At 40.0% G+C, this 22,423-nt stretch overlaps 6 protein-coding genes across 7 annotated transcripts; 5 read left to right on the forward strand and 1 right to left on the reverse strand.

The window, feature by feature from the left end:
* The first annotated feature begins 115 nt into the window (after positions 1–115).
* On the forward strand, positions 116–2,611 carry LOC125768863 (proton-coupled folate transporter-like). Its single transcript, XM_049437116.1, has 5 exons — positions 116–861; positions 926–1,370; positions 1,462–1,787; positions 1,860–2,343; positions 2,414–2,611. Exons 1-5 carry the CDS (start codon positions 729–731, stop codon positions 2,469–2,471), a joined length of 1,446 nt encoding a protein of 481 aa, XP_049293073.1. The 5' UTR covers positions 116–728; the 3' UTR covers positions 2,472–2,611.
* Positions 2,612–2,919: 308 nt separating this feature from the next.
* On the forward strand, positions 2,920–4,750 carry LOC125768912 (charged multivesicular body protein 4b). Its single transcript, XM_049437233.1, has 4 exons — positions 2,920–3,261; positions 3,350–3,527; positions 3,612–3,871; positions 4,176–4,750. Exons 1-4 carry the CDS (start codon positions 3,081–3,083, stop codon positions 4,232–4,234), a joined length of 678 nt encoding a protein of 225 aa, XP_049293190.1. The 5' UTR covers positions 2,920–3,080; the 3' UTR covers positions 4,235–4,750.
* Positions 4,751–4,861: 111 nt separating this feature from the next.
* Positions 4,862–5,954, forward strand: LOC125768943 (uncharacterized). Its single transcript, XM_049437285.1, has 2 exons — positions 4,862–5,170; positions 5,247–5,954. Exons 1-2 carry the CDS (start codon positions 5,162–5,164, stop codon positions 5,628–5,630), a joined length of 393 nt encoding a protein of 130 aa, XP_049293242.1. The 5' UTR covers positions 4,862–5,161; the 3' UTR covers positions 5,631–5,954.
* A 21-nt stretch (positions 5,955–5,975) lies between these two features.
* Positions 5,976–6,950, forward strand: LOC125768958 (U6 snRNA-associated Sm-like protein LSm6). 2 transcript variants are annotated; one of them, XM_049437299.1, is made up of 3 exons: positions 5,976–6,090; positions 6,578–6,675; positions 6,753–6,950. In XM_049437299.1, the coding sequence occupies exons 2-3, from the start codon at positions 6,585–6,587 to the stop codon at positions 6,899–6,901; spliced, it is 240 nt and encodes a 79-aa protein (XP_049293256.1). In that variant the 5' UTR covers positions 5,976–6,090; positions 6,578–6,584; the 3' UTR covers positions 6,902–6,950. The 2 variants fall into 2 exon arrangements, with proteins under 2 accessions (XP_049293256.1, XP_049293257.1); XM_049437300.1 differs by lacking the exon at positions 5,976–6,090 and adding an exon at positions 6,439–6,488.
* LOC125768959 (uncharacterized) lies at positions 6,942–8,622 on the reverse strand. Its single transcript, XM_049437301.1, has 4 exons — positions 8,427–8,622; positions 8,128–8,332; positions 7,418–7,503; positions 6,942–7,342 (listed from the first exon to the last, which is right to left on the reverse strand). The coding sequence occupies exons 2-4, from the start codon at positions 8,155–8,157 to the stop codon at positions 7,225–7,227; spliced, it is 234 nt and encodes a 77-aa protein (XP_049293258.1). The 5' UTR covers positions 8,158–8,332; positions 8,427–8,622; the 3' UTR covers positions 6,942–7,224.
* Positions 8,623–11,007: 2,385 nt separating this feature from the next.
* On the forward strand, positions 11,008–12,549 carry LOC125768953 (uncharacterized). The gene is made up of 3 exons (XM_049437295.1): positions 11,008–11,398; positions 11,479–11,652; positions 12,024–12,549. Exons 1-3 carry the CDS (start codon positions 11,378–11,380, stop codon positions 12,156–12,158), a joined length of 330 nt encoding a protein of 109 aa, XP_049293252.1. The 5' UTR covers positions 11,008–11,377; the 3' UTR covers positions 12,159–12,549.
* Positions 12,550–22,423: the final 9,874 nt, after the last annotated feature.

Below are 22,423 nucleotides of genomic sequence, written 5' to 3' on the forward strand. Positions count from 1 at the left end.
GCCGTTTTTCACATGCACCACTGGGCCGCCCCAAATAACAAAAATTAAGCTTAATAAAATAACTCACCAAAAAATGGAAAAGGAATTTGTTTGTTTATACGCTTATACTTATGGGCATCACTGTATGCCGATCAGCTGGGGCTTGTCAAAACGGTATTACATTCCATTCAGCTCTTTTGTTTTGAATCCCGCACCAGCCCCGCGTTTGTTGTGATATTGTGCAAATGTTAGTGATAAGAGTCGACGAAAGCAACATCAACGTGTATCAACAGCCTCCATCGGGAAGGGTGGCTTTACTATCACAGGACTGCCCCATTGTACGGTAAAGAGTGCGTGAATCTACGTGCGGTTGGGTTTATATTTCCGTCGGAGAGTTGCAAATAGCGCGATCGAGAGACGAACTTGTCACCTATCTCCAAGCAGTTCGGGACAACCGTCGCAGAACCGTGGTGCTACTGTGAAGTGTTTTTGCGCATCGATACTGCTTGCAGAAACACTTTTTAGTTTCAACTGGTTGTTGGAACAGTCCTTTGTTTTGGACGGATGCGTCATCAATAGACATAGATGTGTAATCTTCGCTTTCCAAGAACGGGTATAAAAACATTCTTAAAAGATAGTTGAAACTCTTTTCACCAAGGTCACACGTAAACGTAGCGCGTGAAAGCCATACGAACAGGGAAAAAAGCATTTATTTTTTTGAATTTGAATGTAACATTATCTGGCGCAAAATGGACGACAATGAAAGCACTCCGGTAGTTGAACTCGTGACGCAAGAAACACCTCCCGTACTGGAACGGAAGTATCGATATTTAATACTTGAACCAGCCGTGCTGCTAATGTTCTTTGCCTGGAATGTTTCATGTAAGTATGCGTTAGCAGTTGCTTAAAAATGTGATCTTGCTGCACAAACCGTTTCTCATTTTAGCTGCCGTCTTTGCAAACCAAATCGTGTACCAAACGTGTACCGCTGCCTTTGGAAAGAATGAATCGCTGTGCGATCAACTCGGCACGGAAAATGAAACGGAAGAGATACAGGAGCTGGAAAAGGCGGTTCAACCATACTCGGCTAACATCTTGATGGCAAAATCGTTGGTGGAATCGATCGTGCCAGCATTTTGCAGCATGTTCATTGGACCTTGGTCGGATCGATTCGGCCGGAAACCGGTGCTAATTTCTTGCTTTACGGGTTCATTTTTAACCTACGCCATTGTGGCGCTGATTAGCTTCCTATCCATGTACTACACAATCAACCCGTGGTACTATGTGCTGGCCTCGATCACGACAGCACTGTCCGGTGGCACTTGTGCGCTGATTACCGGAGTGTTTTGTTACATTGCCGATGTGACTCAGGAGAAAAATCGCGCGACAAAGTGAGTTTCTAGCGCGGGGCATGCATGGTAACAAATAATCTCCCATGCTGGATTCACTCAATGCCGCATCGTTGTTTGCTTTCCAATCTAGAATGGCAGTCGTGGAAGCGGCTATATTTACCGGACTACTGGCGGGAACCTTGAGCAGCAGTTTTATTCTCCGGTGGACAAATGGTGCCACCGTGTTCACAATTGCAGCCAGCGCCGTATTTCTCGGTTTGCTGTACATAGTATTTTACATCGAGGAAAGCATAAAACCGAACGAACTGAGTGAAACGAACAACAAATTACGGGAACTTTTCCGATTGGATTTGGTTTCCGAGCTTATGCAGACGTGCTTCAAGCGACGACCGAATTACGATCGACTGATCATTTGGCTGGTAATTTTGGCACTCGGAGCTAACATCTTCGCTATGGGTAAATATGCGCCTCGGTGTAGTGAAATTACACATCACATTCAATCATTTCTACTCCTATTTCCATTTCCAGATGGGTCCCAGACAGTGTTTCTGCTCTTTTTGCGAGAACGTTTCGAATGGACAGTGAAGGACTACTCGTATTACGATGCGGCTAGCATTGTTTTTATGATTTTCGGTAACACGGTCGGTCTGTACGTGATACGGAAGCTTTTCAACTTATCCGTCACAATGCTAGCCGCCCTCGGGTTCTGCTTCTATGCGATCAACAGCACAATTCATGGTCTAGCGACGGAACCATGGCACTTGTACATGGGAGTAGCGATTTGCTTTATGAAAGGAATAGCGGGTCCGATGAGCAGGGCCGTTATCTCAAACACTGCACCGCCCCATGATATTGGTAAGATTTTTTCGCTGACAACATCGATCGAGTCAATAACACCGCTAATCTCGGCCCCACTGTACACCAACGTGTACAAGAGCACTCTGTCGTGGTATCCGGGAGCGTTTAATTTAATCACTGCCACCGTGTATTTCACCTGCTCGTGCCTAATGATGTAAGTAGACGATAATTCCGACTGATCAATTGCCGTTTCGATTTACCTTTGTACATTTTCTCTTTTGCAGATTTGTAAAAATTTTCCAAAGTATGTATCAAACCACTACATACACATCGATTAATTAAACAGACTAGACAGATGTTTTAGAACATAGCTCTACAAAGGCTAACAAACTCACGGGTTATGGTACCACTAATATGCATCTGTTAAGATATTTGGAATGTGATAAATAAATTATTTTAGTACGACATTTTGCATAACATCATGGGATGGTAAGATAGTTTATTTTTTTATTTGAATGAAAGGCAATGAAAGAAATATGAACTATTAATTATCTAACTGTACGAATTGAGGGATTTATAGGTATTGTATTAGGTATTGTATTAATGGTCGTGTGTTTCCATAAAGATATGTAGTAATTATGTACTACTTTCCTGAAATAACGAAGAATTTTGAAACTCGTGTTAATTTTCCCCCATTTGAACTAGACTTGTACACAAACATCAGTGTCAAACTAAAAAATAAACATGGCGTACTATGATTGACATTGGCCTAACCTCTCCGCCGTTGACATTGACTTTGAGCCCGACAGATGACGCATTCGACAATTGTTCGCGAGATCGGAGAAAAACACAAGTTTCTTTCGGGCTAGAATTTGTTATTTATTATCTGTGATCGCTATCATAGCAGATTTAACTCGATAGCACACTGCGCAAGCAACAAATACAGTGAGGATGAGTTTCTTTGGGAAGTTATTTTCGGGGAAAAAAGGCGAACCAGCGCCGACCCCGAGCGAAGCGATACAGAAGCTGCGGGACATAGAAAATATGCTTACAAAGAAGCAAGAGTTCCTAGAGAAGAAAATCGAGGTCGAGATTGATACAGCCAGAAAAAATGGTACCAAAAACAAACGAGGTATGCCCAAGCGTCGGGTTTCGGTTACCGTCAGCGTGGTAGCAGTGCACTAAAGCATGAGTCATAATTGTTTCGTGTTGTTCCACAGCGGCCATCCAAGCACTGAAGAGGAAGAAGCGATATGAGAAACAGCTACAGCAAATTGATGGTACACTTTCGACGATTGAAATGCAGCGAGAAGCGTTGGAAAATGCGAATACGAACGCAGAAGTACTGAAAACGATGAAGAAAGCTTCCGATGCGCTTAAAGTTACCCATAAGGATATGTAAGTTGTGGCATTGGCGACTGTTTGACGGTCTGGCGCTTATCACGACAGCCCATTAATGATGGTTTTCGTTGACATTTTCAGGAATATTGATGATGTGCACGATCTAATGGACGACATTGCCGAACAGAACGATATTGCGAACGAAATATCTAATGCCGTATCCACTGCCGTCGGTTTCGGTCAAGATATCGATGAGGATGAGCTGGAGAAGGAGCTCGAGGAGCTCGAGCAGGAAGAGCTTGACAAGGAACTGCTTGGAGTTCAGCCCGAAACCGACGAACTACCAGAAGTTCCCTCCACTGATTTGCCCGCCAAGGCCAAGGAGAAGGAGAAAAAGAAAGGTAGCTTTATGACTCCAGTCGTATAGTGCATCCGTGTTTCTGCTTCATTGGTTTAACAAACGGTCGTGAGTCGCTTGGTTAGATATATTGGATAGAAATCTACAATTATTGTACTCAGTTCGATCTGTTTGAAGATATGGAACTACAAAATGAAATTTGTAATAACGAACGATTTGCTTAGCCATCCTTGAACCAAAGAAGCTTAATCAATCCTTTATAAGTTACTTATGAAAAGATAATGAAATATTGAAATGAAAATGAAATATGAAATAAGAATATTAAAAATATATTCTATTCATTTTAGCTGCTGTCGCCGAAGAAGACGATCCAGACATGAAGGAGTTGATGTCATGGGCAAACTAATTCTGACTGGATCAGGAGCATTGATAACAACCAGAGGATAGAACTGCAAAACAAAAAAGTATTCTTTGCAGTCAACTTATGTTTAGTGATTACCTTTTGTCAAATAATCCACTTACTTTCATTTACATGCGTTCGATGCTATAGGATGAAATCCGTTTTAATTAGTTCGTCCTAACAGTGGAGGGGAATGTCGCGAAAAGCCATTTCCTAGCGAAACAGTCACAAGGTGTTTAATTTTTATGAATTCAAGGTTCGAGACGCGTTCCACACCACTTGCTTTCGTTACTGCTTGTGTTTTATATAAACAGCAATCATTTGCAGTGCATAGTGCAGCAAAATATGACGCTGTATCAGAGGGAAAGAGTACCTAGAATGCTCGTAAGAATAGATCGGATGGATGCATGTGCCGCTATGCGTTTGTTAGACGTTGGATGAATAATCTATGCAGTGTAACAAACTTCTGCAAATAAAGTATAATAAAAAAAACACGTTGCATGTGCTGAATTGTAAGAACTATACCATAAGACAATCCATTCATTGCAAGCGGAAGGACGGTGACCCATTTATATTGTGACACAATACTTTCCTTAACCTTGGCGCTTAATACAGAAACCGAACCAGCATTTTATGTATCGTGCTTGAGAAAGCATTTCAATGTACGAATCATGTTGGTAATGTTGAAACTTTCGATTCCATTCATTGCGTCACGTGCGCAATGATGGGACGTCGGTGCATATCGAAAGTGGGGTAGCTCATGACTTTACCCGATTGAACCCGTCGAGCATATCAATTAGATTTGTTTTATAATCTACATTTTTCGTGCACCGGGATAGTATCGACTATTGGCAGCATGTCGAGCTCATTTCACTAGACGAGTCGAAAGCGATAAGTTGCAAAGTTATAGTTTTTATCAATAGTGCTCCTAGCATGAAATCAGTAAGTGTTGCAGTTTTGCGTGTAATTCATAAAACACAAAACGGAAAGTGATATATTTTTTTTCTTTGTTCTGCAGATCGTATGTTGGATTGTACTGTTGACCGTGGTACAACAGGTGTACAGTTTCTACAATCCATTTGATTACAATTTGAATCTTCAGAAATTTGAATATTTCAAATATCCACCACCTGGCAAAAGACTCCCACCCCGTGATGCATCTGTGGCACAGAAGGCGATCGCGGTTGTAACTTATTTTCACAATTTACTTGTGGGACATCCAGTGCAGGAGAAAAGATATTACATTCCGTTTGATCCAGATCGTGCACTGAAGCTCCGGGGAGCTTATCAACGGCAGTTTGGATATCGTGGTGAAAATTTGATCGCTCTGATCGGAAACGGCTATTCGCCGCAGGCTCTACGATATTATGGTGCGATTGGAAAGGATTTTGGGAAATACTGAAAATAGTTGTATAGTTACAAGTTAGACATAAAGTAATTTATTATAAAATGATTCTGAAATCAGAAGAAACTGAAATAAAATGCATCGTTTTGAAATATTGAACTGTTCACGATTCTGCTCCGAATTCTGTCCTATGGGTTCGAAAACCAGCTGTTATACATTATTTTGCTAATTGAAAATACGAAGAAGCAAATAATGTAATCGAGCCAACAGATATAATGTATTAAATATACATAAATTTGCAATTCTTTTGTGAATTTGTGAAGGTATTTAGTATTTATGTAAATAAAACAATACCCAAATATTTCGATGGAAATATTCGAACATGGCAATGCGTATCAAATGTCAAACGAGTTGTCAAAACTCCCGCTTGGCAATTGTATTGTTTACATCAAACAGCAAAACGCCGCACTTTGCAAAACGAAATCAAACAAAATTTTGTTGGAAATCATTAATAAAGGTAAGATTAATGTGGTATATCGGCTTATTAATATGGTATATCGGACATAAAGATTGTAACGAACCATTTCTAAACATTGGCCTTATAATGTGTGCAGTGTACTTTATAAAAGACCAACACTTGCTCCACACAGTGTTGATTCCTTCTTCCAACAGAGTTCAAGATGTTCAAGAAGAATGATAATCAATTGTTAATAAACCAGCTTCCATGTATTAACGAATATTAGTAAAAGTAAGCGGATCCAAATCTTACGTTTGTTTGCAAACTACATCATCCACATTTTTGGAAACAATATATTGATGTGATAGATGAAGAAGTCCTTAAATGTTGTAACCTGTGTTTTTTGGGTTTTCTTCTTCTTTTTTGTTAACCTATTTCTATTGTAAGCTAGTACATATGTAAGTTTATTTCTCTTTCAAAATTTGAGGTGTAAAAGTAGCTTGAAACATTTTGCTAATACTGTTGCTCATGCTTTTTCCGCTCACAGATTCACAATGTCTCGCAAAGAAGCGCTTTCTCAATTCATTAACCAAATTCATGGCCGTCCAGTTGTCGTTAAACTCAACAGTGGAGTCGATTACAGAGGTAAGTTTACAGACGATATGATCTATATCGTGCAAACGAAACTCTATAATAATAATTATGATTTATTCTGGATAAAGGTGTTCTTGCCTGCCTGGACGGATACATGAATATTGCGCTGGATCAAACCGAAGAGTACGTAAATGGGCAACTGAAAAACAAATACGGTGACGCCTTTATCCGTGGTAACAATGTTCTGTACATTTCGACACAAAAGAGACGAGTGTAGTGTGTGCTTCTAATGTAAAGAATAAAAAGACGAATCTGTGTAAAAGGTATTTTGTTTATATTTATTTGGTAACAAATTATTTTAATGTTTTCTAACACGAAATTCCCTTCCTCATGTTCATCTTCTTCACGTCTTGGCTTAAGTAATAAGATGTATTGAATTTTTTACCATTATTGTTATTCCACCACAAAAAGGTAGTGAACGAAAAACGCGGATTGTGTGAAACAGTCGCGGACTAATGCGATGCCACCTGCAACATATGGTATGGTAAAGCGCCGAAGTATCGCTCCATTGCTTTCAGGACAGCAGTGAATTTAATGCGCTCAATGAATACCATCCAAGGGTGAGAAGCTTTTGTATTGGTATAGTTCTGGTCCGCCATAGCCGTAGAGTAGCTTTCCTTTGCCGTTTTCATCGTAGTAAGGATACCGGTACTTTGGCCTGCGAAATGAAACCCATAAATAATGTATTAAACTTGCACTAACTGTCTTAAATGTGTTAAAATGGCGATCTTACCTTTCAAAGTATTGAAAATTGGGAGCTTTTGGTTGTAACGTACATTCTGCGGTAGAGAAGAGACTCGCTAGCACAAGGGCCAGGATCTGTAAATAAGGATAATCATTAAGCAATTTGTTGTTAAATCCTTTTGATCACCAATGTAAGAAACAATTTGCAACAAAATAGTGGCGCAATAAGGAGAAATATTGTAAAATGGAACTAGTTTCAGGATCATCTTTAAATTTGTCAAAAGGTTTGCACAAACATTTAATCAATCCCAAAGGTCACAATAAACAAATACGGATAGCTCTGCTAGACTCACTCCTCACAGACACACATCAAAATACAAACAGTGGCGAGGGTATGTCGTGCCACCGCCCTCGACCACCGTTACACGTGGTTATGCAACAGTGGTGTTCGTTGTTTGGTGGGGTCTATCGTTCAAGGAAATTTGCAGACGTGCAGCACTGCAGGTAAACAGCCTGATCGTTCGATCGCACCTGATCCGTATTGCGATCGCGTATTTCAATGTTGGTTTCGACCAAAGAGCTGTTGTTTAACGAACTGTCCCCGTTCTGGAATATTCGGCCACTTTCTACAACTTGCTTCACCCGGCTTGGTCGCACACAAGGGCGTAACACTTTCCCGGGACCCAGTTCACACTACGAAAAGTCATGAGACGATATACTGTACGGTTCGTTAATTTCTCCTGTTTTCCCGCTACGTACCGTGAAGCACAATGCAACACACTTATGCATTTTTGTTGTTGGCAGCTGTTTGGCACTATGCTGAATGTGAATGCGGACGTATGTGTAGGTTTATGGGATGCCTCTTTTTTGCGCGAAACAATTTTCGACTCCCGGGGCACAAAACAGTTATTCAACCGTGGTACCGTAGTTCCCTAGTGGCACTGTAAGCACTTTTGATCCGAAACTGAAAGATTAAGCTCAGCATCAGTGATGGTGAAGATGGAATCGGACGTTTTTAGGAAGCACCGATGTGTTTCGGGGGCAACCTTCGCACTTACTCTCACTCGCACACACAAACACAGCCCCTCAAGGTAGGTCACCAGTTTATGTGCGCAATCGTACGCTTAACCGTGTGTCCGAGCACGTCAAACAACAAACCTCCAGCTCGTAAGACTTCCCACCACTAACTGAGATTGGGAATGATCGTCTTGCTGTACGGCCGTACATCGCAGGTCGTTCGGCCGAGGTTGGTCGCATTTCACGGCAACAGTGGGCAGAGACGAAATGCCGTGGGGAGACCGATCTACCAGTGGCCTCGTGTCGATCGTGCATAGTACTTTCGGTTTTTACCACCTTGTATGATGGAGGTAGGAGTGGGAAAACGAATACGGTCTGTTCGTGTTTCACGATCGTCACGAATGGAACGAAAAAAGGCTGGGGAGTGCTGAATCAATCTAAAAAAAAAACACATTTTTATTTTGATATTTAATGATAATTACAGTGAAATAAAAACGTAAAACATCCCAATAAAATGACAAACCACAGACATTGATTATTTTAGTATTTTTGTTAAATTTTAGAGCTTTTGAATAAAAAATAAAATGAATAAAAGAATAAAATATACATGCTATGATAGTTGAAAAGTAAAATTCCTTTCGATATTGAAAATAAACTTCATACGCGAGTAGCGGAAGCGAACTTGTGATCGTGACGATCAACACACATCGGTTAAATGTTTTCCAACAACCGCCGGGTGGGGCGCAAGGGGTGGAAAGTGAAAGTAGGAATTGATGCTAGTGCGTACAACGGCACGAAGATCGAACCGATCGTACTGGCGCGTACGCCTTTCGTGTACCGCAGTCTGTGTGTTTTGCGATTCCTCTTCGGCTTGTTGGATTGTTATCAAACCAGCGCCACGCTACACTAGTTTCGAGAGTGTAAGTTACACCTTTACCTTCGGTCTAGTTCTTGTAATGAATGGACAACAAGTACAGATGCAGTTTTTTGACGAGGATCATACCAACAGCACACCATCGACACAGTGTGTACGGTTCTGGCTTGGTATTGGTCACAATGCAAGCACGCGATCATGCGCGAACGCAACAAAAGAACTGGTCGGGAGTATAAGCGACGAACCTATAGCGTTGGGATGTTGACAACACGAATGGGCAGAGATTCTTTCAAGAAGACGAGGTCTTGATAATGCGGCTGACCATAAAAAACGTGACAGCGGCAATGTAGACAGTTTACGCACGTGTTTAAGCTACCGCTGCATCTGCGCATGATCGGGTTTTTATTGAGATGGTGGTATTTCTTGCGCCATTCGTTTTGGAGGTTGATCTCACAAGTAGTAAGTGAAGGTTAACATTAAGGTGCCTATTTTACCACAAGTGAGTAGTTGCTCACATGCGAATTTAAAAATTTCTGTAATTATCCTTGTTTTTGAGTGAGGGAGAATTTTTTTTATACAAATAGTTTTCAGAAAAAAACTTTGGGGGATAAATTACATAAAGGGAAATTTTTAACGAATTCCACATTCTTTTAAACAGTAAATTTAGAAAAATAATATCACATTATATTATATATGGTATGACTTCCTAATCTGCTTAAAATTAAACAATTATCAATTTCTATTGAATTCATACGATTCATTACAGACACCAGACCACTAAACGACAGCCCATGTAATGTGCGAAGTGTGGACAGAGAGTTAAGGAAGTGTGAAGCATCTTTTCGAAGGAGATGCGTTGATCGAGTGTGCTCGTGACACAAATCATACTATGCGTGATCGTTCGTAGGTCGTTTCATGGTTGGACGAGATTCAACAAGAAATTGCATCATCATTCCGGAAGGGAGTTTTGATATGATTAGATTTCACAGTTTTGCCCTAAACAATGCGTTGTCTATTTCGTGTTTTGTTTTTCAGGTTGAGTTGAGGGCATTTATTGTTTTAAATTTCCGTATAGGAACATTTCGGAAAAGTAGAAATTTTGTTTTTAATTTGTTAAATTGCTTGCCAGCAAAAAGAAAGCCATAACATAATTTGTAAATTCATCAAACAAATTGTAATAAATCTATAAATCATTTGTAATAATTTGAAACATAAAAAAATACATCAAAATAAAAAAACAACAACTTCATATCTACATAGATCTCATCTGAAATACCGCTGATGGTAGAAAAATTAGGTCAAATGTTCAATTGCGATCGTGTTCCACCTTGCTGGGTTTGGGTCACCTAGTGCCTAAACCGAAAGCCTTCGATCGAGTGTCCCGCAAACAGATTTGGGTTGAACGTTTTTTTTTCTTTAGCTTTCTTTCATTATTTTGGTTGTTACTCTTCATCATCTTTCTTTGGTGCTGGAATGATCGAAACTCCTTCGTTTGTCTTGCCGTCGTCTGTAACCGGGCTTGAAGATGATTTAATCGCCTGCCCCACAATCAACCGAACCGTAGCGTAGTGCAGTTCGTTCATTTCACCAAATCCGTACAGCCGTACAGGCGTGTTCCGCGTGCGCATTCAACTGTTGCTGCACTGTTTCGGGAAGTAGAAAGAAAGATTTGAAGGAAAACTCGATGTGAATTTCCTCGTACCTTTTGTTAGCGTTTGTTTAGGCTGTAAGGTACATTCAGGCAGGAATTCAACAGTCAGGAAAACGATCGATGGTAGTGCTTATGAACGTATACAAAACACTGGGGGTTACCAATCTATCGACCGGTTTCGTTGTAACGCAAGCCCATATGTGCAGGTTGCATTCCGTCTGAGAATAAAACCACGGCGGGAGTGGATTTCTACTAGTGTCTAGGAGGTTGGCTTTTCCAACCATATTACTACGCATCGGTGTCGAGCGCACTAAGACTGGGTGGGAGCACTGAACTAAGACGTTCGGCGGTAAACGACTGGTAAAGGAACGTTTAAGGTGGCAGTACGAACCGTATGTTCTGTGTGTATGGTTTATATATTGGCCAGTTCGTGTTTCGTTTGCTCTTGCTAAAGTTGCGGTAAAACCATGACCAAATTGGCTGTCGCTGTAAGTATAGTACAGGTTTAGTTTGTGGCTATCGGCCGATATATTTATAGTGTGAGTGTGTATTTAATTTCGTTGCACAGATATGCATAGTCATACTAGTGGCTTCGGTGGAACATCGTGTTGAGGCAACCGTGGTACGGTTGTTAACGGATTTCATCCAAAACAATGTCGCTGGTATACCGCTCATTCACAAAACGGAGGAGTATGACTTCGATCCGGAGATAAGCAAAAAACGAAGGGAGTTTTACTACGAGGTTAGTATTGAGTAGATAAGATAGTGGTTTATAGTGTATGTAGGTAAACGGCGTGGTTCATGTGGTTTATGTATCGAGTGGACGATCATTTGTGTCTTGTTTCTTTGTGTCCGTTGCGCAACTGTTCAACTGACGCCATACCACATCCAGTACCAGGTCGAGATAATTAGTGAAGATCATGCTTGTAACCACTAATCATGACAGCTTATACTCGTTTGGCATGCAAATTGTATTGTGACATGTGTAAGAGCTTGTCTTTTAAAAGTTGAAACATAAACTCCTCGATTCGCGTTGCGTGCATTAGATATATTTTGTATAAAAAAGTTTGAAAAATCCTCTATTGCTTGTTTTTGTTTTTTTTTAATTTCCAGCTCCATGGATACCGTGGCGAAAAGGTAATCGAACGGCTAGGTCTCGGTATTGATGGCAAACACCACGAACGGCTTGCATTCCAGCGGCAGCGCGACGAGGGCCATCTGCAGGGTCTCAACTATCTGCAGCCTTAGAAGGAAGCCTTTTTTTGGCACATGAAAATAATGAATCAATCTTGAGTGAAGGTCACACTGGAAACTTGCTAACATAGATGGAAGCACTTGCCGTCCGGTGGGTTTGTGGCCCGATTCGTTGCATGCGTTTCGTTTTGCAACAATGAAAATTAAAAAGGCCGATAAAGAATGTAAAGGTTACTTGGCGAACAGATTGATCGCTTAAATACCGAGAGTCTGCTCAAAGAAAAAAAAGGATATAATTTTCTGTTGAAAGAACGAATTTAGATGTGTCGTAGTAAAATATTATAAGCGAATGTGCAAAGCACCAAGCTGAAAGCTGATGATGAGAAATAAAAAAACTTATTTTTTCGAAAAAAAAATTTAAATAAAAAAAGAATTTTAAACATAATCAGGCGAATCTAGTAGCAAATTAATGAGGTGAGCACTCGCGCCTTCTTTGCTTGAAAAGAACAAACATTCGATTCTCTCCCGCTTATAGTACTGTAGCAGTTAATCGGAATTCAAGTGAAGCATTAAGTTAATTTTAAATTTATCAACCCAAGAGTTTGTTTGGGTGGCGGCGGGTCGTTGCTTCCACCGCGCGATGTTCCGGATGTTCCATCCCACCACAGTGTGTCGAGGTGAAACAGCCAACCAACGGCAAACAGAGTGGAGAGCTAAAACAAATTTTAATTAAATTCTACCTTATCGTCTTTCACCGTTATCCGCCCAGTCGGATGGTCTGCTCCGGTTCCGTGCTCCGATGCGGATCGTCAGTGTCACCGGAAAGCGGCCACCAAAATTAAACAGATTGGAGAAAGTTTAAAAAATCAGTAGCTGCTAAACACACCCGCACTAAAGGACCCGCGGTTCAGCGTAAACGGAAATGTGAAACATCTAGGTAGAAGGTAGTGTAGAAAAGGTTTCTGCTTTGCCTGGTATCCTTACGTATCCTTACAGCTTAATATTATGAGAAAGTCTGCAAAGTGACCTCGGGGTAGCTTAAAATGGCGTATCGCGAAGGAAATCGTAGCAAAGGTTAAGTTCGGGCCATCGGTGGAACGATAATTTCGGTAGCTAAATTAATGCTGAAGCTAAATAAATTGCACACCAATCATCTGTTCCCTGATGAAGGGAACATCAGCCATCCGGCAATGGTTGTGGAGGATGTATCAACGCGAAGGATCAAAGGACCTTCGGCTCAGGGGTATTTTTTTTTTTGGCTGACGGTTGTAAAAACATTGGCAGCAGTTTTATTTTATAGAATAATTAATTTTATTTTCTGTTTGCTTTTCCCGTTAAACCGAAAACGCAAACAAGTCAAGGAATGGAGCAGAAAACCGTATCTAGTGAAAGTATTCTTCAGCATTGGGCACGAACGGTGTAGCTGGGGATCAATATCGAAAAGTTTGCAGAGATTTAGCATGATGCTGGCCCACAACAGTCTGCAATGGTTGACAAGATACAGAATGGAGAAACGTGGGGTATTGAAATCGAATTTGGTTTATTTACAATCGTTATCAATGAAAACTTCGATTTTCAATAGAAATTGATTGCTTGTTTTCATGAATGTTATGAACCTTAAAATAATTAATTACTAGTTGTAAGTTGCAGAATCTTCTCTCTTTTGTGGCACTACAACCTTAAGAAGTCTTGTCCTGCCATTGCTGGCTTTCCTAGATTTTATTTAGGATAGTCAGTCCTGCGTACTGGGGTTAGACATGCGCTTTAATTCCCGGTCCCGTAGTGTAGAGAAAATTCTTCTTCTTCTTCTTGGTTTAACGACATTTAAGGTCATGCAGGTTCACTTGTGGTTACCATATATCTGGATAGTCAGTCCTTGCTACGGAGGAACGGTTCGGTAGACATTAGGAAATATAATTCCGTAAAGTAAAAATTGAAAATTGTTTACACCCTTTTCTATATTGTAACCAAATTTAACGCTGAGAGTAGCGATTCTGATAAAAAAATAATTTCTAAGAATAGAATGTTGTTTTTGCGAGTTATTTCATTTCCATGTGCTGACACATGAATTTGCTATGTTGGTTTAATATAACCTGTTTGACATCACAGGATATATTCTTCATGATTCTAGTAATTGGTTGTCTCTTTGTTTCGGCCTAGACAACATCTTTCGCCACTCCATCTGCTCTAAGCTACTCAGCATAATTGGCATGATGAGCCGAGGATAGGTCAGCCCACAAAATAATATCTCTTGATTGAATCGAGAACTGCCGAAACACTCTTCGTAGTCATCACTTCAATCTTTCAAAATCCCGAAGGACATTAGAAAAAACATTAGTTTTTCAATCGCAAAAACGGACTTCTGCGACAACATTGAGTGCATTTCGTCTACGCTTATTTTCTTGGTGTAGAACGTAAAGTCGTGGGGTTACGGATCAGTCTTTGCCATCTTGTATGTGCAATAAACATTTCACCAGCGCCAACAGCTGTTTTTTAAAGATTACTTTGCAGGAAGAGCAAAGGTATTTAAAATACCATATCGGACGATCACAGAGTCCCTCACGATGTTCTCGTTCCGTTGTGAATCGGTCTAAAAGAATAATAATTCTTTAGCCCATATTAGATAAGCAACTTATTCCATGTTACGTTACGCAAAGTTAAGCTCTCATTTCTCTTCCTCACCCGTTGATACAGGGTATTCATAGATTTTTGTGACTCGTTCCCAGATTTGTATGAATTTGTATTAATGGAAATCTCAAATAATGATAAATAAACACTTAAGTAAGCATCGTATAAAAAATAAAAAAAACCTCAGGACGAATTCAAAAATATTTGGGAAGCCGTCAAAAAATGTCGTGACAAATTCTAAAATATCTGGAAAACTGTCGAAAAAACAACCTGAAATATATCGTACTGTAGAAAGTCCTCCCACCATAAGCGTTACGGAATGAATGGATGTCGCCCTAGCTTATCTTCATTTGTGGCCATCTGTATGTGCAATGCACATAACTATGCTGCATAGACGCAGGCGTGTTGCGCATACGGAGCGAAATGATCCAACTGTGCATGCGTAAATGAAATATTTCAGTGCAACCGCCATTTATCCAACAACAACAATGAAATTTAAAATTTTGAATTTGACTTTTTGGCCTAGAGTAGAAAAAAACTTCGTTTCCATGTTAGCCCATTATTCAGCCGCAACTTGTATGGAAGAAAAACTTGTGGGCTCTTTCTACTCTACAGCCTTAAATTTAAAAAAGTTTTTAAAAAGAACTTCCTCATCGTATGGCTGGTTTGTTCCGGTTAAGCAGTCCATGAGGAGTTAGCACGGTTGGCGATCGTGTCCGAACCCCATTGTTAGGGTGGTTTGTTGTGGATTTTAATCGGCAAATTTAATTAATTTAAACAATTCTTGAGCCAGATTATGGAGTGATTCAACTTACCTGCAGAGTGTCCTTGGTGCTTGGTGTACAGGAAAGCCTGTTAGTTGGTCTAATGCAGTAAAGTTTCTCCCGGATTCAGTTGGCATTTTATAGACAAATAGTTTTAAAAATCTTCAGCCGATCTGGTTACAATTCTCGATAGGATGTTGTAAATCTGTTTCTCATATTCATAACTGGCCACTCGGCTTTGGTATTTACAGTAACAGCCGTTAGTCACTTTCTGCTGCGTTTAATGGTTGAACGATCTATGATAGATCTAATGTAATGGGAACCACCGGACTCATATGTAGGTTGCTATTTTGATTACCTTCGTGCTTAACACGATCATTCGAAACAGACTCATTTGTTATAATACTCTTTGATTCATTGTATTAAGGGAACACTGGCATTGTCGTATTGTTATACTATAGATGTAACAAATGAATTTTGGCAATCCTATAGATGTAACAAATGAAATTGATTCTTTGGCTGTAAAGTTTTAGTCAATAGTTCAATAGTTGTTTAATAACTTCACGAAAATCACTATCCATGGCAGTCCGTTAGTATCACCGTGGAGATTACTGTCAATGTCCTTTTGCTTTCAGAGGTTCATGAAAAAATATCCCATAAGATTAACTTAGATACTCTACATTTCGGCCTTCAAATTCAAGACGTGTTATACTTAACATTAAACCTAACGGGCCAGAATATTCGTCTGATACGATTCATACTAATCACATAAATGTTTGCAGTTGAACAATTCTACTGTGTTTGATACATGACTTTTATATATGTATTGTATAGTACAAACTCCAAACAATTATTAAAACATAATAAAGCTCCTCAAAATTCGTTGTAAAGTAATCTTGAATAAAAATACGTACTTCTAGTAATAATTTTAAACTTGTTTATAGAGCATGATATTTCACTTATTGTAGTTTACATATGCAACTTTACATTTAAATATTTTGTATTCCATTACTTGAACAAGTATCTCAGAGTCAGTGTTCTCTATTTGTTGATGTGTTTATGATTGTGTTGGGAAAATTAAAGTGAATGAAGTACATATCTTTGAAATACGATTAAATGCTCATAGCTCAACACAAGCTCAACTACAAGTGAATAACCGATTTACCTTCAAAAGCGCTCATTGAAAGGAAGAAAATTACAAACCTGTCAACCTGCATCGGATGATTGCCGGAGCACTAATTGAAATCCATTACAAAGGCAACTCGCAACTAATTCATGCGAAACTATGTGGAATCTATGTGCGCCACGCTTACAGACCCTTCCTCGCACATAGCTACGTAACATGTTGTCTCCACACCGAAATAGGAATAGGATCCGTACTAAGTATCGCAGCAGGTAAGTGTTCTGTAAAATGGCAATCTGTACCAACAAAGCGTTTCCGTTCGGTTGGCCCGGATGGATGGAGCACTTCAGCGCTAAACCGACTGAAACTGTCACACAAATGTGTGGACCGGGTGGTGGTACTGCGGGGTCCGATGGTTGGTAATGGGAGTTAGCAATGGTAGGAATTAATAACTTTTGAGGAAAAATTGAGTGTAAAATGAGGGCAAATTTCAACAGTTTCCCGCCGATTTTCTTGCCCTCGTTACCGCATCCGCCATCTCGGGAGCAAGATAAAAACTCATAAATAACCTCATCAGGAAAATCGACCAAAGGTTAGTGTAATTGTTCTTGGTCCGCTCACCCGTCCACCCGTTACCCGGTGGGTCAATAAATAAATGAAAATGAAACATTTCCCCGAGTGAAAGGGGAACCGAGGAGAAGCACCCATCGTCTCCTCTGCGAACGAAAGTGGTTCCGTTCCTGTTGTAAGGACCCTGTCCCGCATGGCTGCACTGTCAATTGGGTTCCTTCCGCAAGCCTCGCCGGTGCGAAAAACAAAGATCCTTACGGTAGACACAAAGGCACGGTTCCTCGGTCGGTCCCACCACGGCCGGATGTGCCGACATGAAAAGAAAATGTGAAAAATTGTCTTCCCACCGGGAAGGAGATTATTTCGCTAGCTTTGCCCCACGGTGTCCTCTTTTTGCCTCGGTTTGGGGTTTGACTTGGGGTTAGACTTTTGACCGTGCCCGTCCTGTCTGGATTTGCGGGCGAGCAGGCCGCCTGTTTTGACTTGGCCGGCTGGAAGGTTGGAAGAGAGAACAAAAGAAATTAAATTGCTTAAGTTATTATGCGAATGACGCGAAGGATGACGAGCAAGGCAGCGACACAAAGGCGTCTCCGAAGACGACCATATTACTGGTGATATCGATGCCATGGCGCATCATGATACTGGCGGAGGATGCTGGCAACCTGCCGTTCCGTTCCTTTCTTCAGCACCCGAACCGAGCGGAAAACGGTTGACATTTAGCAGCAATCTTAAGGCCAACAGAGCGGAGAATTATAGCCATAAGGATGATGTGGTTTAATTTAGATACCATTTTTCTGAAGGGTGTATTTTTTGTTTGTTTGTAGTTGGTTTGAACTGGAATCGTTATTATGTGCAGTTGTGTCGTAGCGATTTGTGTGTAGTTTTTATGACACAAACACACACGCGCGCAGAAGGATAATTTGATGCACCCTCTTGGCACCTGTTCATCGCCTCTTGTTGTCACTGATTCGTATTCGTAATCATGGAAATGTGGGGAAAATTTTCAAACCAACCGGCTTATTAAACTACCCCAACTCGGGTCTGCTTCTACCGAACCAGAGTGTCTGCTTCCGGTGAGAAATACATATCTTACAAGCAGATTATTAGCGCCAAGCGTTGTACAAAACCACACCGAAGTAAAAGTAAAGGAAAGGAAAAACCTTCCAGTCAAAAGTTTTTCAATTAACAAACTGATGATAATAATAAAAAATAATGGAAAAATCAGCAGGACATCGGTGCATTTGCTCTCTGATAGTTGGGCAGTGCTGCGCCACCCTTTCGGCTGCCCGATTGTTCCCAGCGCACGATGGCAAATGTCAAAAACATATCCATTTCAAAGCAGAAGCCGGTTGTGTAGGAAATATTATTGTGTGAATAAAATGAGATAAACAATCATGTTTATCACAAAGGCTGGTGAAGTCATAGTTATTTGTTTTGCTGGCAGGATTTGTAAGGACATTAGGCTAGGGGTAAATATGGCTTTGTGACCGGAAATAAAGGAAAAAATGAGTTATTATAGTGGTAAATAGCATTTGCAATGTGAATTGGATTCATTTCCAGCTTGTTTCAAGCATTTAGTGAGCATAGGAAAGGATGAAAGGAAAGGATAAAGAAAAGGACAAAAATAATTGTTAGTTTAAAAATCATTTTTAAGGACGACCAGGACAGGCTATGTCCAATATTGAATCATTTACTAGTAATGAAATACTTGCTTATTTTTTTTCAGTAGATTCCATTATGATGCAGTTGTGGATAAATGTTAAAGAAATTCAGGAACGGTAAGTATAATATAATACCTTTTGATTAAAAAATAAAAGAAAAAAAAGTTATTAAATTCGTTGATAATAATAACAAGTTTTTGTTCAAAACAAGAAAAGTAATAGTATTTCAATTTCAAGCCTTTGTATGTAAAATTTGTATAATCCACTATACACGGTGTAAATAAACGCATATTAATGTTGTACAACACAGTCATTAAATTAAATCGCACGCAATATAAATTGGTTTCTGATCCTTCCGGTAAACATTTCATTCCCAGCAAAAGATACAAATTTCAATGGGCGGTTGCCCCGCCTTGTTTCCTTGCCAAAAAGGCCTAACTAGCAAGATGAATGTCAAATTTCGATTCATTTATTTGCAAAGTAGCGAGGACAATCTTTAGAATAAATGTTCTCTCACTCCCGAAATGGCCCTATCCCAGCAGGGAATGGAGAACGGATCAAGAATCAAGTGCCGCGTCAGTTGATTCCGGTTAGATATCGCGTAACGTTTTTTTGTGGATAGAGATTAAAAAGGGGGAAATAATCGAATTCAAAAGGTTACCAAACAGGTACCCTGGTGAGGTAGTGTGGTAACAAACGGGAAGCGTTGGGCGTCTTGGTGAAGCTTCACCACGGCAGCCCGTTAATCCTCTGCGCTTATTGGAATAACGATTTTACTTCACGTGATAGCACCAGCTTCCGGTGATTATCCGTACGATCCAAGATGTTTGTGGCTGTCGGGTGTAAGGTGTAGAAAATCTTTATTTTATTAAAAATTTTCACCTACTCGCCGGGGTAGATCAGCACCGCTGAGCGGATCGTTTATTCAACGCTGTGTAAATCGCAGTTCCACTTTTCAAAGCCATTTCTATAAGACGTTCGAATGGAAGCAATGAGAATGTGGAAGCAAAGAAAGAGACACAAAAACTCCATTGCGAAGCTGAAGAAAGCAAATGGTTGGGGAGGTTCGCATTCTTATGAAGTTGCATATTCCCATATACCTTGAGGTGAAGCAAAGCTTTTAAGGTTCATTTCACTCAATTTTGAATTTTTATTTGACTTCACCCAATATGTATCCTTACGATTGGGATTGGGTTGGCTTGCGGGCGTCCCCATCGCTGACAGAGATGTAGCGGAATCGCTTTGCAACGACCGAGAAAAGTAAGCACACTAAGCACCTTCAGGGCAGATCAATTGGTAGGATGAACCCGATGCTAGTACAGTGCAGAACAAACTAAGAGCAAGCGACGGTTTTAGAGCTGGCAGGGAGAAAACTTTTCGTTTCTTAAATGTTTTTATATTTGATTGAAAAAAAGAAGAAAAATAATTTATTTACTAACAACGTAAAAATTTTACAATAATATAAAAAAAACAAAATTTTATAATTCAAGTGTTGGAACACTCTCCTTTCGGGGAACACACTACACGATACCATTTTCCCAGCCAGCTCATTCCGGAGGAAAGGGCTGAAAGCTGAAAAGAAAACTCAATTCCCTTCAATATATTCGATTGCTCGGCTCCTACTCTCGTCTGCGCAGGGAAAACATTATTAAATTTCCAATAATGTACAACCGTGTTGAGTGAATTGACTTCAATCTGGCCATACACATACGGTAGAAAATGGTAAGACGATAGCGATGGTACTAACGGGTCTGGTATCCGAGGACGAATGGGTATGAGCGTGTGGCTTGTAAGATGGTTTTAGTGCGCCATATTGGGACCCCTTTACCGGTACCGGTAACCTTGTGCAGTTGCTTTTTATTGGGATCCCTGATCCTTGCCAGTGCACCGATTACACCGGGACAATATTTTTAAAGCTATTTAGCTACAAAAGGGCCGCTCATCTTCAAATGGAAAACCCATCCGTCGTGTGCACGCATGCAATTTAATAAGCGTTATTCATTCCACGCGACATTCCGTCCCGGTAGTGCCATTTGAACATCGGTGAATGAGCGATTGCCTTTCATAAGGCATAATAAAATAAGGTGCGCTACAAAGGAATGCAAAGTGTACCGGGACCGACTGGTATACGGATGGTGCTGTGTAATTGAAATTGTTACAGTTTTCTTCCTTTCTACGAAGTAAAAGCGATGGAAATTTGGAAGCATTTTTTGTTCATTTCACGTGTCATGTGTGTATGTGGTTGAGGAAAACGTTTTTGATGAGCAAAATATGTCAATTGTTTTCAGTTTCATATTGTCGCATCGGGTCGTTAAATAAGATTCATCTTGTGTACGAAAGGTAACGTACAGGGGGCACAATTTGAATTTAAGTAATTTATTAGCATTTTTCATTATGGTTTAGTTAGTAAACCACTGAAATGGAATCAATAGACGCAAATGGTACAATTGTTAAATTATTGCATTTTTATAAAATCAATCTTTAATACAATGTGATACCTTATGAGCATTTTTTAAATTTTAAATTAAATTAATTTTAACTGACAGCAGCGAATACGTCGAACTTAGTATATCTAATTCAGCTGTAGTTTTTGCAAGAGTCCAATATATTTAAAAAGACGGTTTAAAACGAAGTCCTATGCTGAATGAAGCTTCGTTCATATAGTAGAATCTATCAACAATATAGGATCAATATAAGGGGAAGACCAAGGGAAAGACAAGCAAAACCTCAAGCCATTGGAGAAGTTGCTGTTCTTTGTTTTCTTCTCTGTGAGGTAAGATTACGGTGTAACAATTAAGTTTATATCATTAAATAATGATTCTTAATCGCGAGATCTACATCCTATAAATCTACAAAGTAGATCAGATCCAAGTCTTAAGTCCTTGGTTAGTTTTGTATCATTTTTTTCCAAATAAAGTAAAATAAATAAAGGAGCTGATAGCAATTAAATGTATATGTACAATGCGTAGAACTGATATCAAAGTAACTTTAGTGTAAAGATTTAGTAGAGTCTGCTGTACTACTTGAGCCACTATTAGTGTAGATACACTAATTCGTTCAAAATGCGGTCAACGGATATCCATTCTTTGATACCAGTCTTCAAACCATGATTATAAAACAAAACAACTGTTGCATGATTTGAGGTCAACAGTTTGTTAGTGCGGCGTTCCATTGAAGGTGTTTCGCAATGGAGTACCTAACAATCTGCCACTACTTCCATTAAGACTTATTTGTTTGTGAATTTCCACTTGACGGTCTAGCTGAAGCACACGCCAACATCGCACCATATTTTATGCCTCGTTCTTAAGCCGTGCAACATTACTTTGTGTGTTTCTTGCATCACCAGCCGGTTCTCTGGATGCATCACAATATTCAACAGAAAAAGGAACAGAAAGCTCCCACTACACGTTAATGTGTCCCGGTATGGAAGGTCGGTTTGAATGCAATTTTTAATTCAGCACTTTGCTTATTTTCTCCCATCACCCCTACCTAGTTGTGGATGCGATATTGAATACGCATTCGTCTTTTAGGGCCAACCGTGCGACTCATTGGATACTCGCCATCACAATTCGA

Source organism: Anopheles funestus, chromosome 3RL (genome assembly GCF_943734845.2).
Source record: "Anopheles funestus chromosome 3RL, idAnoFuneDA-416_04, whole genome shotgun sequence".
NCBI lineage: Eukaryota > Metazoa > Arthropoda > Insecta > Diptera > Culicidae > Anopheles > Anopheles funestus.

Coding starts and splice junctions, on each gene's coding strand:
- LOC125768863 (XM_049437116.1), top strand. CDS start 729: ATGGACGACAATGAAAGCACTCCGGTAGTTGAACTCGTGACGCAAGAA. Junction 1,371..1,461: donor GAGAAAAATCGCGCGACAAA/GTGAGTTTCTAG, acceptor TTTCCAATCTAG/AATGGCAGTCGTGGAAGCGG. Junction 1,788..1,859: donor AGCTAACATCTTCGCTATGG/GTAAATATGCGC, acceptor TTCCATTTCCAG/ATGGGTCCCAGACAGTGTTT.
- LOC125768958 (XM_049437299.1), top strand. CDS start 6,585: ATGTCTCGCAAAGAAGCGCTTTCTCAATTCATTAACCAAATTCATGGC. Junction 6,676..6,752: donor CAGTGGAGTCGATTACAGAG/GTAAGTTTACAG, acceptor TTCTGGATAAAG/GTGTTCTTGCCTGCCTGGAC.
- LOC125768959 (XM_049437301.1), bottom strand. CDS start 8,157: ATGCATAAGTGTGTTGCATTGTGCTTCACG. Junction 7,504..8,127: donor GTGTTGCATTGTGCTTCACG/GTACGTAGCGGG, acceptor CCTTATTTACAG/ATCCTGGCCCTTGTGCTAGC. Junction 7,343..7,417: donor AATTTTCAATACTTTGAAAG/GTAAGATCGCCA, acceptor TTCATTTCGCAG/GCCAAAGTACCGGTATCCTT.
- LOC125768953 (XM_049437295.1), top strand. CDS start 11,378: ATGACCAAATTGGCTGTCGCT. Junction 11,399..11,478: donor TGACCAAATTGGCTGTCGCT/GTAAGTATAGTA, acceptor TTCGTTGCACAG/ATATGCATAGTCATACTAGT. Junction 11,653..12,023: donor GAAGGGAGTTTTACTACGAG/GTTAGTATTGAG, acceptor TTTAATTTCCAG/CTCCATGGATACCGTGGCGA.
- LOC125768912 (XM_049437233.1), top strand. CDS start 3,081: ATGAGTTTCTTTGGGAAGTTATTTTCGGGGAAAAAAGGCGAACCAGCG. Junction 3,528..3,611: donor AAAGTTACCCATAAGGATAT/GTAAGTTGTGGC, acceptor TGACATTTTCAG/GAATATTGATGATGTGCACG. Junction 3,872..4,175: donor GGAGAAGGAGAAAAAGAAAG/GTAGCTTTATGA, acceptor TATTCATTTTAG/CTGCTGTCGCCGAAGAAGAC.